The sequence below is a fragment of the Solanum verrucosum genome, unplaced genomic scaffold (genome assembly GCF_900185275.1).
Source record: "Solanum verrucosum unplaced genomic scaffold, falcon-dt-bn FXZP01000117.1, whole genome shotgun sequence".
NCBI classification, from domain to species: Eukaryota; Viridiplantae; Streptophyta; class Magnoliopsida; order Solanales; family Solanaceae; genus Solanum; species Solanum verrucosum.
This window is the reverse complement of record NW_026020014.1, coordinates 809,400-825,032: the sequence shown is the minus strand read 5'-3', so window position 1 is coordinate 825,032 and position 15,633 is coordinate 809,400. Positions and strand designations below refer to the sequence as shown.

General features: G+C 34.6%; 2 protein-coding genes across 2 annotated transcripts; one reads left to right on the top strand and one right to left on the bottom strand.

Annotated features, from left to right (window-relative positions):
- The first annotated feature begins 1,095 nt into the window (after window positions 1-1,095).
- Window positions 1,096-8,216, top strand: LOC125820810 (lysM domain receptor-like kinase 3). Its single transcript, XM_049500248.1, has 11 exons — window positions 1,096-2,051; window positions 3,152-3,229; window positions 4,469-4,765; window positions 5,694-5,839; window positions 5,930-6,019; window positions 6,132-6,237; window positions 6,382-6,533; window positions 6,619-6,716; window positions 6,797-6,944; window positions 7,400-7,507; window positions 7,769-8,216. The coding sequence occupies exons 1-11, from the start codon at window positions 1,403-1,405 to the stop codon at window positions 7,931-7,933; spliced, it is 2,037 nt and encodes a 678-aa protein (XP_049356205.1). The 5' UTR covers window positions 1,096-1,402; the 3' UTR covers window positions 7,934-8,216.
- A 323-nt stretch (window positions 8,217-8,539) lies between these two features.
- LOC125820812 (clavaminate synthase-like protein At3g21360) lies at window positions 8,540-11,392 on the bottom strand. The gene is made up of 3 exons (XM_049500249.1): window positions 10,996-11,392; window positions 10,267-10,520; window positions 8,540-9,055 (listed from the first exon to the last, which is right to left on the bottom strand). The coding sequence occupies exons 1-3, from the start codon at window positions 11,350-11,352 to the stop codon at window positions 8,695-8,697; spliced, it is 972 nt and encodes a 323-aa protein (XP_049356206.1). The 5' UTR covers window positions 11,353-11,392; the 3' UTR covers window positions 8,540-8,694.
- Between the last annotated feature and the right edge of the window lie 4,241 nt (window positions 11,393-15,633).

Here is a 15,633-nt window from a genome sequence, read left to right as displayed (position 1 = left end):
TTTTTATATTTAATAATAATTTAATTTTAATTCTAACTTGTACTATATAAGATTTATTAAATTAAGCAGATAATTTTAATGGAGATTAGATAGATCATAACTCCTTAAAAATAATTTTGAAGTTGATAAATTATATTCAAATAAAAACAATAGCTGAATTCTGACAGCCTCACTAAAGTTTAATACTCAGCAATTGACGCACTTATTCATTCTATCTGAAAACCTACAAAATTATTAAATCCTTAATATTTTTTAAAAGTTTTTTTTACTCGTCGCGGTGAAATTTTCAGTCTGTTGGTCACCGGTCAGATGAAAGAAGTCAACGACTTATTTATTCTGACTAGCAGCGAAGCCAGAATTTTGATCAAGAGTATCGAGCAAAATTGCATAGAAGCCAAAGGATGTCAACAATGTAATATATCTATACATAAAAAATATATATATTTATATTTGACTACACAATATAATTTTCCAACAAAGGAATATCTCAAATGTATTTGGCTTTGCCTCTGACGAGTTAGATGGTTGAGCCAGCGAGCAAAACCTTCTGGATCAGCTGCAAGCGGACTAAATTATTCTAAAATTATAATTTATATGCTAAATTATTTCTCAAATTTATGATTATATATATAAATTTAATCCAAACTTTTTTTTTTTTAATCTTATTCCGATATTTTAAGAGAGATTTTTTGGCGGCAAGGGAAGGCAACTATTGGGTGTAGTGGACCCCAAATACAAACCATGCAACTCTCGCAACTTGTGCTTTCCTTTTCCCAAACAAGTCCTTTTTTTGTTTCTAATCTCCATTTGTGACCCTCTCAATTATCTCAAGAAAAAAGGTTAAATCTCTAATTTATTATAGTAATTAGGGACTAAAGAAATAATAATAAAATATTATAGTAATTAGTAAGCTTGTGGACATGGGATATAAAATTATAGTAATTTTAAAAAGAAGAAGGAACAATTAAGATTTATTTAGTTGACTCAAGCTAGTGATACTTCTAATTATTGTATCTTTAAAACAAGATTCTTGTTCATTTAAATGTGGGGTAACATGGACTATTTTATTTAATGTTTGATTAGTCACTAACTCAGTACTGGTAGTTTAGTCTGTGTAAACATGATACTTATCTATTTCTCTGAAAAATCTCTGGGGTAATTTGTCTCTCTTTCCGTATTTTCCCTTCTTGGTTGATTTTGCAGTCTCACAGAGTAATAGTTAGTAGTAGTAATAAGTTTCACTAAAAGACCTTGTTTTCAGCCATTACAGGACAACTAAACCCCCCACCCCCAAACCCCACAAAATGTTCTGTTCTTGGTTCTCTGCTATTCCTATTTCCCTTTCTTTCTCTTGAGATTCAACTCTTTTGCAATTTTTTTTCATGTTTTTCTTTAAGTTTCCATGACCCGTTTCACAAAATCTATCAAAGATTCAATCTTTAATACAATGGATCATATACAATCAACATTTCTTGCAATAATTTGTCTGTCAGCAATTTTCAAGATTATCCCTCTTTGTTCATCATACCCTACTCCATCAAACTGTACGGACACTGGTCGCTTGTGCACTTCCTTCTTGGCTTTTAAACCCAGCCCAGAACAGACCCTCCCAGTGATTCAAAGCATGTTTGATGTGTTACCTAATGACATAACTGTTGAAGGAAATGGTAAAGGTTATGTCTTTATCAGAAAGAACTGTTCTTGTGCTTATGGAATGAGAAAGTACTTGACAAACACTACATATACTGTCAGAAAGAACAATGGATCTGTGTATAATATGGTTGTTGATGCCTATGATGGGTTGGCTTATTTTCCAACTAATTTTACAAGGGAGGGGAAGAAAGGGGCAGTGGTTTCACTGAAGCTCATATGTGGATGCTCAAGTGGGCTGTGGAATTACCTCATGAGTTATGTGATGACAGCTGATGATACTGTTGGGTCTTTGTCCAGTAGGTTTGGGGTTAGTATGGATAATATTGAGAATGTTAATGGAATTGCCAATCCTGATAATTTCACAGCAGGATCTTTATACTATGTGCCATTAAATTCAGGTATGAGTTTCCTTTCCCCTCTTATGATTTCTGATTTGCGTTTTTTCCAATTCCAAATGTGTATCAGTATTTTGATTTAGGAGCTGTTTGATTAATCAAATTGTGTTTGTTGTAAGTAAGTGTGATTAAATGTTGGAATTTTTAGTTGCTGAGGAAGATTAGTCAGTTTTTTCTTTCTCTTTTTGTTTGTGTGAGTGAGGGGATGGACCTTTGTTCTAGAGGGGCACACAATCCTCTCTCATTTGTCTATGGCAGGTTAAGATACCAACTAATCCCTTGGTTTCAATTTCTTTGTCTAGTTTTGACTTGACACGAGTTTAATAAAACAAGTAAGACTTTTGAATCTTGCGGTCACAAACTAAAGATATGTATAATGTACCAAAATGTCTTTTAATGTTGTGGTCTTAAAGATCATGTGGAAAGTGGGAATTGAAGAGTTGCCAGAAAGCGAAAGAGACATTTTTTTTTAAACGAACTATAAAGGAAAGTAAGACAAATAAATTGAAACAAAGGGAGTATGTGATTACTGTGGTTGGGAGAGGATCATGACTACCTAATGCTTTGTATCCAATAGTGAACATGAGAACAATGTTCGAAAACATCTAAAAATCTCTACATTTTTTGCACTAAATAGCGAAAAGTTGATTGAAGTGGATGTAATGGGAATTAGCTTGGCACCCTTGGGGGATGGCCAAAATCAAGTGCCTTCGATTAGTTAGAGAGTTGGATTGCATGTATGAAGGGAAATTCGTATTTTGATGGATAACAGGTCCTGTGAATACATCATATAATGTATTAGCTTCAACATCAGACTATATAGCACAATAATTATATCACACAACCTGTAAGTTTTAAAGAAGACCTGGTGTGAAGATGAGCATATGGGTACTCTTATTGTGCTGTTTTATCTGAACAAGAGATCTCATGTATTCAACTAAATTATTGTATTAGCCAATCCTCAAAATTAAGTTTGCTAGGCTCAATAGTTAGCAACTTTGCCATGCTCAATAATTATCTTCATTTACTCATAGTCAATAGCTTTTCTAATAAGCCTCTTTTGGTTAAAAGTACTTTACTTTAACGACTTTGTGTCCGTCCAGCTCCTGGCGAGCCTTATCCTGTAGAAAATCACACTGTTCCTGCTCCTGCTCCATCACCTTCTGTTGCTGATATTTCAGGTATTCTCAATTCTTAATAGCTTACATGCATTCTTACTTTCCTGTTGGTGAGATATGTGTTTTTCTTTATTAATATCACCCAAGGAAGACCAATAAATTTAACTTCTACTCATGGCTTGTCAAGTTTTTGTGTCCTCCTTTCTGTTAGTAGTTCCTTGCGAGGGCAGTGTCTCCATAAATTTCTCTCAGTGGAACGAGAGAACTTCCTTGACAAGCTAATCCAAGAGTTTGATTATCATTCTGCAAGTTATTCTCTATTATTGCAATGAAAAATACAGACCTCTATCTGAATATATGGTTTCGTCTTAGCAGTCAACTGAATTTAGCTCTATTCTATCACCAACTTTTGGCTGCGTTAAAAATCTATTAGTCATTCAGTTTTTTGCATACCCCTGTGTTATATGGACAGTGCCAAGCAGAAGGTTAGATGGGATTGTATTGCATCCTTTTATTTTTGGTGTAAAGAGAAAGGTTTAGAGGATACAGAACAGATTGTAGAATTATTAGGACCCTTGTAAGTATTTTTTTTTTTCTCTTCTTTTGTTCGCCTCTGTTTGCAGGTCACCAGCATCTCCTTAATGCTGAAGAATACACCATTACCATTTTCAAAAAAAATAAAATATTTCTTTTATGAGAAAATCTGTCAGAAGAAAATGAACAATGTAAGGAGGACAAAGTTTCCCCTTAATTAGGTGTAACCTCAACTGTTTCTCTGATTTCCTCTTAATTGATAGGTTTTTATTCTTTCATGGCACTGAGGAGTTTATCTAACAAATCCACAATAAATTCATATATCCCTGACAGTCATATTCTCAATTCATCTTTGCAGTAACCTTGTAATTCATTTAATAGTTCTCCTTTCAATGTTGGTTTGTTGTTGCTACTGCTCCTTTCCCCGTGAGTTTCATACCTGATTTGATATGCTTTACTTTAGCCAATGGCATATCAGGAACAACCTCTCTACCTTGTCAAGGTATAGGGGTAAGGGTGTGTGCACTCTACCCTCCCCATACCCTACTTGTGGGATTATATTGGGTATGTTGTTGTTGTTGTCCTCCCAATGTTGGTTTGCTAAGTTTTTTCATCCTATGGTTGCTCTCTTAATTAAAGAAAGATAATCCTCAGAAGTATTTCAGGACTCCATTTCTTAGTGGAATTTTTCCCTGCAGTAAATGTGTTTTAGATAGCTACCTTTCGGTTGAGGAGTAAAACACCTCCAATTTTCGACTATATCTGCAGGAGTTGAGGAGAATCATAAGAGTCATGCTATTTACTGGTGGATAATTGGGGGTTTGGGTGCTGGTCTTCTCCTGATTGTCGTCATTCTTGCTTTTGTTACCTGGAGGTCGTCAAGTTGTTTTTCCAGAACTGAGAGAAGTCACACAGCAGGTTCAAATGAAAAGATTTCTCATAAGTTCCAGATACTTCGAAATACAAGTTTCTGTTGTGCATCAGGAAGGTACATTTGCGGTAGCTCAGGGGACCAGCAAGAACCGAAAGGAGAATCTACTGACCAACAGATTAATATTCCAAAAGGTCAGAACATAGACATTCATGCTTTTTATTGATATTACTGAAGGTCCTTCCTGTTAATTTCCTCCAAACTATTATGCATGAGATCAAGTCATGTGCTTATATGTATTAAAATATGCGTGTGATCTGAAATCCATCAAAGCAAATCATAAGCCACACCTGTTATAGACTTATTGAACTCCTGCTAGAGAGGGGATGGGAAGTTAGGAAAAGCAAAAGGAGTTTGGTTCTATAATCATTATGTAAAAATATCCTTGATTGGAGTTTCAGATGGCTACATAAAACTAAAACTAAAACTAAGCTATTCTATAATACTTCTGAAAATGATAGGCATGGTACTGATCAAGTTATCATAGTCAAATAGAAGCAAATCAGCCAAGATGTCAAATAAGCTCTCAAAATTAAATAATACTTCTTTTACCCATCTTAAGGTATACATGTCATAAGCAAACTGTAATGTGAAGGTTACACATCAGGAATATCCCACTAAATTTCAAGTTGTGCCCTTGAACTTGAGTTTCACGAGAATGGATGTCTAAACAGTAAACATGACGTAGTTATAGCCGTCCTATGTTGCTCAGACTCTCCAAAATGTTGCCGCACCCGTGTTGAATCCTCAAAAAACAAACTACTTTTGAAGGATGTGACACGAACCTGTCGACATTAATGAAGAGTCCGAACAAGATAATTAGCCGGGATTAGTTGAAATTGCCAAGCCTATGCTGGCCTTAGTCCTTTACTCGCTTCTAATGGTGTGCCACAATGGTAAAAGGAGTATTTGAAAATGTTCATAGAACTTTTTCTCCTGTGCTCATAATGGGGGAAAATGTAGTTTCACTATCATGCAGGATTTCTCAATATAATAATTGACTATTCTTTTTTTTTTAAAAAAAAAACAAACAAAAACTGACTATTTTGGGCTTCCTTGCAGTTATAGGTACTGATGTCTTTGACATGGAAAAACCTCTTGTTTTCGCCTATGAAGACATTCTATCTTCTACCGATGGATTTTCTGACTCCAATCTTCTTGGTCATGGAACCTATGGTTCTGTCTATTACGCCATCCTCCGCAACCAGGTTACTTCTCTCAACTTTACCTATATTGATAGATTTCCTGTCAACATGGCGTATTAACTTGCTTATGTCTTTGGAACGTTAATCTTTCAGGAAGTTGCAATCAAAAGAATGACTGCTACTAAAACAAAAGAATTTACTGCTGAGATGAAAGTTCTATGTAAAGTTCATCATTTGAATTTGGTAATGAATACTGAATTTCGCTGCAGTATCCTGAGTTTTTATTTTTGGAGCTTGATGATAGTGCTACATCAATTCAAAGTTTTGACTCCTGTCTTGGTATTATTTTGTCAAGGTAGAATTGATTGGCTATGCAGTCAGTAATGATGAATTATTCCTCGTTTATGAATATGCCCAAAAGGGTTCTCTTAAGAGCCACTTGAATGATCCTCAGAACAAAGGTACACATCTTGAAGATAATCGTTAAGCTCAGAATTTTTGTGTAGTGTATATATACATTTTTTCCAGTTGTTGATATGGAAATGACCTGTCACTGCTGTATTTTGGTGAAAAAACTAGATGATCTGACCTCTTATTTTGGGTAGGCCACACACCACTCTCTTGGATCATGAGGGTCCAAATTGCACTTGATGCTGCTAGAGGCTTGGAATACATTCACGAGCACACCAAGCCGCATTATGTGCATCGAGATATAAAGACAAGTAACATCCTGCTTGATGATTCTTTTAGAGCAAAGGTTGTAGCTATTTTGGTGCCCAATTTTTCTCCTTTGTGGCTGTCATTTTTCAAACCCAAATTCTCATTGCCTGTGTTTGCAACAGATTTCAGATTTTGGTTTGTCAAAACTTATGGGGATAACTAATGATGCAGAAGCCTCTGCAACACGAGTTGTTGGAACCTATGGCTATGTAGCTCCAGAGTAAGCAACATAACCAACAATAAGCAAGAACACAAACTGAAACATCTCTCTGATTTTGTTTGTTTCTCTTGTTCTTGCAGGTACTTGAGGGATGGCCTGGCAACTAAAAAGACTGATGTGTATGCATTTGGTGTTGTTCTTTTTGAGATGCTGACAGGGAAAGAGGCCGTCACCAGGACTGAAGGCAATGTGATGAAAACTGCAGAAAGACGCTCCTTAGTGTCCATTGTAAGTCTTATTGCTCACAAACTGTTCAAAATTGAAGGCATGCTTCCTAATGGATTCTATTTGCCTGTGTTGCCACTTCTATCTGTTATGTGATTAAAAAAGATGAAAAACTTCGATTTTATCATACAATTGAGTAAGATCAAATTCATGAAAGCTCTGAAAAATGTTTTTACATTCATCAGACTTGGTCAATGTATGGCTAGATTCCATTGCCTATCTGGCATCTTTATCAAATTGTGAAGTTTACTGTTCTCAGGTTTAGGATTAGTTCATCAACTTCCTAAATGCTTTACTTTAAAAAAAAATTGAAATTCCCTTGCCTATTGTTATGTACCTACAGTGTTGTGCTGTGGCTATGTATAGGTATACTTATGCATAACATATATATATATTTACCCACTTATATGCACACTATGAATCAATTCTTAGCAGTGCTTAATGCTACATAATTGCAGATGCTGGCAGCTCTGAGGAACTCACCAGACTCCACTAGTATGACAAGCTTGAAGGACCAGCTGGATCCCAGTTTGATGGATTTGTACCCTTCTGACTGCGTTTTCAAGGTAAGTTGCAGCTTAACAATTATGTTTGTCAACTTTGAATCAGTTCAAGTTGTGCCTCATCTATAATAACGTGCATATAATTGGTAGGGCCACTGACTACCTCAGCTGGTTTAGTTAATATAATAGACAGAAGAGATAGTTTAAGATTGGAAGTTCATATATAGTTATTATCAGCTGAGTGACATAGGTGGTTGATTTTCTAATGAAATTTCACGACTTATTTCATTCTGTCCACCATCATTGATGTGTTTACTCTGGTAGGTGGCTATGCTGGCTAAGCAATGTGCAGATGATGATCCAATATTGAGACCGGACATGAAGCACGTGGTGATCACACTTTCACAGATAATGTTATCCTCTGTGGAGTGGGAAGCAACTCTTGCTGGGAACAGTCAAGTGTTCAGTGGCATTGTGCAGGGAAGATAGGTCCATATGCTAGGTGTTGCGTTGCATCCTCATATATAATGTACATAGTACTCTTGTATTTTTGAAGCCAATCTTCTCCATTTTACCAGTCCAGTCACTTTTTTCCTATCATTCTTTATAATGTAATCTTTTTTATGCACTGAGTAATCTTCATATAGCGGATTTTTTCCTCTTTTTTCTTTTTCTTTTTTGGGATACTGAGAGTTCAAGCTGCAGCTTTGCATTTAATATATTGTAATAGTTTTCAATTATTACCCAAAATGTTTAAGTTCCTTCCATTCTATTGTCTGCAGATTGTATATTTCACAATGGTGTGTTCTTATTTAATATAATCATTGTAAGATCTAATGTAAAAGTTATAGTATTGGTTCATGAAACTTGTTTTCCCTATTATTTCCTAATCTTTAAGAAAATTGTGTTACTATGGAAATTTTATTTATAAAGCATTGTGACCAAACCAACATGGGAAGATTGAAAAACATTTTCTGGAAATTGTTCTCCTCCATACCAAACACACCCAGATCTTTGCCAGTAGGGCCTTGGGATGTACTTTGTAGACTAATAGTGATTAGTTGGTGGTGTTCTCCATGCATACAAGATAACAATACTATAAAAACTACCAGCATGATTACCATAAAATGATAATATCAAAGGAGAGAGAACTAAGTTCTTCAAGTCTGCCATAGAGAGGACCAAATAGAAGGCAGACTACTACAAACTTCAAACAGAAAAATTCATCCCTATATTCTTTATCATTGCTTTTACTTGCAGAGTGAAGCTAACACACGACGAGGTGGGTTGAAAGATTTCCTGGAGTGAAGAACAGCCAAATTATCAATCAGCAAGACATCGCCTTTCTTCCATGGAATCGCAACACTTTCATCCTCAAGGATGCTTAAACAATCATGTACAACTTCAGCAGGCAAAGGCTGACCATCTCCGAAAGTGACTGCTTTCACAGGATCGTTTCTACCATCTTTCCATCCAGTATAAGCAGCTACCATGCTATTGAACCATATTTTCTGCTGCCTTTCTTGGTTGAATTTGATGCCTGGTATAGGTCCCATTACGGTTTTAACTCCATCTTCTAGCCATTCCAGCTTCATCCCTAACTTGGCAGCCCTGTTAAATGTCATGCAAGTCAATTAGTACTTATACAATTATCAGGCATTTGGTTTCATAACAACATTAGCTACCCATTAACCTTCATCCTAGTGAAGAAAATGTATTACAAACAACTGGGGCAATTATACTCCCGCGTCTACGTAAAGGGTGGGAAAACAAAATGAAAATCATTAAGGTAGATTTTTGTAGCGGGGGAAGTATAATGCAGGATAATCTTCCAGTTTTATTGTCCCAAAGCAAACTCATGAACAAATCAGTCTCTTATAGTGCAAGCAAGTAGGCAACGTTCTTGTCTGTCACAGAAATAGTACACCGTCTGCCTTGTCTACATTTTTCTACCACTGCAGTTACCAGAGTCTTATATTTCATGACCTTATGTTGTTCAAATGATGCAATGCCTAACAAATCTTGAAGCTTCCTCTTTTCCAAAACACTAGAATCAGATATCCTCATATGCAAGGTACAGTATGACTGCTTTAAGTATTGCACCATTTGAACAACCAAATCCCTAAGGTCATGAAATCTGCAAGTCAGGTGATGGAAATAACATCAACCACCAGCTCCAAAAATAAACAATTCAACGTCGATGTCTGTTTCAGCAGCAAAAAGCAATTGTACTACAACAATTATGTTTTTGTCATCAATTCCTACTTCACTCCTTCCCCTATTTAATGTGTTTTATATTCCATGCACCATCTTTACCAGTCTGCTGTTAACTTAACTCATTACTTATAGCAGTTAGGGAAGTATAAGGAAGAGGCTCAAAAAAGAACCCATCTCTACCACTTCTCTGATATTTTATCTCACACTGTCCCCCAATATGAAAGAGTTAAACTTGTTCATCATTACTGCAAAATTTCAAGTTAATAAAGAATATAGATAGTGCAAGAGAGGTATCAGTTAACTCATCTAGCTGCTGCTGCTACAACAACATACCCATGGGATTTGGGGAGGGTGGAGTGTACGCAGCCTTACTCCAATCTTATAAGGGGTAGAAAGGTTGTTTCCGATAGACCCTCATCTTGAGTAAAGCAGATCAAACAAGAAGGAAATAAATACAGTAATGAATACCAGTAGCAACAACAATCAATATGTAAACCAAATGAAAGGAAACAACAGGTAACACTAAAGAGTGAAAAAAAGAAGAAGACATATTTCCTAGCAACTACACAACAAGTTAAAAGAAAACAAAGGAGCAAAGTACAAACCTTTCTGCAGCAACACTCTTATCTTTGGTTAAAAATGTAGACTTCCAGCCTCGACCAATCGGGGAAGAAGGATCATCATCTTCCCCTAATACCCTTATATAGATTAAGCCATGCTCTTCCAATCGCTCAACAAAATCAGGATACTTATCCTTCATCTTCTCATATACAACATGACTTAGGACTATTGGAGTTTCTCCCCCACTTCCAGGTTCCACATCACAAAAGAAAAACAATTTTGATGGATACTCGGGAACCTACTCCGTGAAAATAAAAATGCTAAAATTAATATCCAATACAATTAGCTGAAGAAAAGAATAAAGTCTTGATCTTATAACACAGAGAAAAAGGGCACTGTTTTTCTTTGTACAAAGAGTTTAAGTTATATATGTAATTAAGAAATTTTACACCAATTATCTATATCCACCATTTTGAGGGGAAACGGGGTAGAATATTACAAGGTGGGAATCGAGTATGCAACCAACTGAGCTACTAAGATTCCTCAATCACCTATTTTTACGGATTCTTGATTTTATAACCATCAATAATTCAAAATCAATTACACCTCAAATTGAAACAAAGGCACGATCTTTTTTATCCATTCTACTCTGTAGAGTTTATAATTACTTATACATTAGTAGTTTATACTCTCTCCGTCCCAATTTACGTGCCTCTGTTTGAAATTGGAGAGTCAAACTAGTTTTTCTTACAATTAAATACTAGATGATATACCTGAGCCATTTCATGATGAAATGGAATTTTTTGATCAGGCGGGGATTCATTAGCAGTGAAGACACGACCAACAACACTAGTACGAGGAGCAGCGCCGCCGACGTACGGCAGTTCCTCATAGCCGAAAGCTTCAACGACGTCGTTAAAGTCTGATGCTGAGTTCACCGGAAATCCCCTAAAAAGAATAGCCCCAGATTGATGGAGAAGAGACCCAATCCATGTTTTTTGTTCATTGATTATCTGAGGAAGTTGGGATTTAGGTTGATTAGAGTTGGGAGTTAACACAGCTGGGAAAGGAACTCCATTGTAAAGCTTCTGCTGAGGTATTCCGACTTGGGTCAACAAATTTTCCGGCATCTTTTCTTTCTCTTGTCTGTTTTCGCCATTATTGATTGAGTTATATATGGAACAGTTAGCAGCCTCACGGCTGTGCTAATCTTTTTGTCAAGATTTCATTGTTTATTTTACCACGAAATACGTCCATATTCATTCATGAAAGCAAATTATCTTTGGTACTTGGATAAGAATAATAATTATTTTATAAAAAAAATTATGCCATAAGGAAATATTTAGATTATATTTAAGATATGTAATTATAATTTTAAAAAATTACAAAAATGTAGTTATATTTTGTGTTTTATTATAGTAGATACATGATATATATGCGTTGATACAATATACATTGATATAGCTTTTACGCATATTTTTAGTTGATACTTGTGAATACAATTTTTTCATTGATATAATCGATATATGTCTTATACATAGAAACTATAGCTTAATAAATATGCAATTGTAGCTATGATTCACAAATTATGCTCTAAATTATAACTATTTATGAATTTATTTGCTTCTGATTATAGGTAATAATAACTTTAAAGTTATTTTATCTTATTTTTATATTAAAATTATGAAAATAATTACTTCAAAATATGAGACGGCTAATTTCATAAAATGTTCTATTTACCTAATTTCACCAACCAAATGACGAATTTTATCCAGTGATAAAGGAGTAATTTATATTTATAAACAAAAGAAGAAATGGTATGGGCAAGAAATATATTTTTCCAGGGCAGGGCGGTGCAATAATGGTGACTTCTTTTGTTTATTATTTTTCCCTTTTATGCCCAATGAGATTTTTTTGTTAAAAAAATAATATATTATATCATAATGGCAGTTAACTAATATCAGATTCTTTGGAAAAAAAAATAATTTTTGGATATCTAGACATAATTTTATGCCATGATTAATATTTTTAAATTTTTTATTGGGAATCATCATATGCTTAATAATTGTCTATATTGCCGTGTTTATTATGAACATAATTGTCTCTATTATAATCAAAGTCTTTAGTTTAATTGTTATCACATTAGATGGGGTAAAATGGAGGTGGAAATGGATGGATGAGAAAATACACGATGAACTTAGAATTTATAAGAATAAATCATAAATTAAGATTTAAATTTATGATTTATTTTATTATTTAATTTTAAAACAGTGTTTAGAAGTATTTTTTTTTAAATCTTACCCAAATATTATAAAAATGCCTAAAAACTATTTAAGCTTATAAATACCAAAAATAAGTTTAATCCAAATAAACTAAATGAGGTGAAATGAACTAACGAGCCAAACTACTAAACCATGTAATCAAACTGACCCAATAAAAATTTTAAGATGAAAATAAAATTTTACATGCACTAACAATATATATTAAGTTATATCAATTTATTATAATTAAATGATAAAATTGTGTGTTAAATTTAGATGTATTTCATGATAATGGTATGTATGAAATGTATTGTGTGTGATTTAATCCATAACTCGTGATGAATATTTCATATCATCTCATATTAATTTGATATTATAAATAAATTAGTCAAATAATTATAATTTTAAATTCATTCCTAATTAATCATAGATAATGTAGTCTATAAATCAAACAATCATCTTTTAAATGTTATTCTAATAAAATTTTATAATGCACTACCTTGTTAAGACAATTATTACTTCTTTTATTAGAATTAGATAGAAATCAAATACCCCTTACACTCTAACCTACACAGAAATCAACTCAACTTAACGGTTCTACGATACACGACTCACAAGGCCCAATATTCACAGTTTAATCTTCACAATTCAACAATCAAATGAATCAATTAAGTCAATCTCAAAGTCAAGTAGTTTAGTCACACACAACAAGTACATAAATCTCAAGTATCAAGCAAGTCACACATAAGCATCAAATGCATCAAGTCACAATAATTGATCTCTTTCCGGAATCATTTTCCATCGGCTTTATAAACACTTGCCAAAAATGACCTTGGCATTACTATTCATCACATGTCTCATCATGGTGTTCACATTCTATGCATACAAGCAATATCACACCATATGGAAGAGACAACCATTCATACAATTTAAGTCCACATTCATGCTTTCAAGTATTTTATCAACCAATCAACAAGGGTCACAACAAAGAAATTCACATCATCATGTTCATCACATAGCCTTTTTTCAATTCAACCCCCTTTTATTCATTTAGATGTAACAAGTGGACAATTAAACCATTCACCTCATCCCCATTACTCTCAACACACAAGCAACGAAGTAAGTGCACAAATTCTACTAGAATACGAGGGTTAGGAAGTCACTTGCCTTAAATCAATCAACAATCACTCCAAGAGTTGAGTCTTCCCCTTCCGAATGACTTCCAAAGCCCCACAATCTATAATAATCAAGTATTCACAATAACTCATCGGAAACAACAATTCCCACATCCATTATGTAGAGAAATGGGTTAATCAACTCAAAAGTCAATTTCAAAATGGAGGTTTCAATTTGAAAAACAATACTTGAAAATTGTGTTTAACTCTTTAGGAACTCATTAGAGAAAGCCATTTCAAAAAAGGAATCAAAATCAATTCAAATTACTATTTTACTAAGTTCTTGGGTTCTTGAAGATAACCCCAAATTCTCATTTCAAAAACTAATTTGAACACATAAATTCATAAATAATAATGGGCAGTTGAAGATTTAGAGTTAAGAATCGTTACGCAAAAGCTCCCAAAACTCAAAAATGGAAAAATGGGGCTTAAACCTCGAAAATGGCAGCCAAACCCTCTCTGATGTCGCAAAAGCAACCAGGGGTTCACTTAAACCCTGAAAAATGTGGGTCTCACTTAAGCGAAGCCTACTTAACTTTTGTGATGCTCGCTTAAGCAAAGAGGCTCCCGCTTTAGCGAAGCTCGCTTAAAGCGACCAGCCTTCGCAAAAGTGAGGCCCGTAGACACCAACAAAAATACAACCAACTCTTAAGTCATCGCAAGGACCCTCAGGATTTAATTTAAACCCTGTGCACATAAACTACATATGCAACTCAATTATGCTCGATGTTCCGAACTCAATGGAACCATAAAAATACTAATCCAAGGTCTCATTGATCCGACATTCGTAGAAATTACAAGAATTTAACTCAACGCCTAAAAAGACTAAAATATGTTTGGGACCTCTCAAAAATAAATCAAGACCTCACCTAGGCCTAAAATCATCCCTCGAATCCAACATAACTCTTGAAATTCCGATCCAAGCATCTGAACCCCAAATATTGACCAAAGTGAACCCAAAGGATAAAATTCCACACTTTCACAACCTAGGACCTCAAATCCTCAAAAAGACTCATAATCTACAATCGTCAACTCTCACGAATCAACTTTTACTTTTTGGTACTGATGGAATCGACAGAATTCTATTCCGACACTCGAAACTCCAAAAGACATCGAAAACCACATCTTAACAACTTAGCCTTTCAAATCCAAAACTTACCAAAATCTCAACTTTTAACTCAAAGTTCAAAACCAACTTTTCAAACTCAAACATAGAAGACTCGGGGTCAATCGCGGGAGGGCAAAACGATCAATTCACAAATATATATTGTAACATCCCGCCTTAGAAAAGGCTAAATTTAGAAAGATCAAATTTGAGATTTGTTCTAGTTAAGCTTAAATTGTGAGTTTTAGGTCAGCTTCAAACGATCATAACTTTCGATATAGGATGAGTTAGGTGGCCCATAATATATCATATGAAAAGTCTTGGAATCCTCTTTCCAACGCCACCAAGTTTGCTAAGTTTCAAGTTTGGATGAGAGAGATATGCCCGTTTGAAGTCAGCCAGTTAAGGAAGGTTACCCAAATTAATAAGGGGTATTTTGGTCTTTTTCTTACCCTATCAACTTAAAACGTTTTTAGTAATATTTGGGGTCAAATCTTATTTGGGTCAATTTTACAATCATGTATTACGCTTAGGTTTTAGAAGAGAGTTCAAGATGAGAAAAGAGGAAAGGTTCAAGGTGTTCTTCAAGATCCGTGAGATTTGTCAAGGAATTACGCCAAATTAAGGTATGTAAGCTTTCATAGTGTTGGGCTCGTTCACCCACACGCCAATCATGTAAATTCTATCGTAATTTCGTTCTTGAGGTTGAATGATTTGAATTCTTGATGGGTGTTATTGAGGTTTTGTTCTTCATGATTGTTTATGAAGTTTGATGAATTTTGAGGTGAGGATTACGATTGTTGAGAGTGGTTCTCGAGAAAATTTAAGTAGATTTTTGTGTACTTGTGTTAGGTAATTGAATCTAAGGAA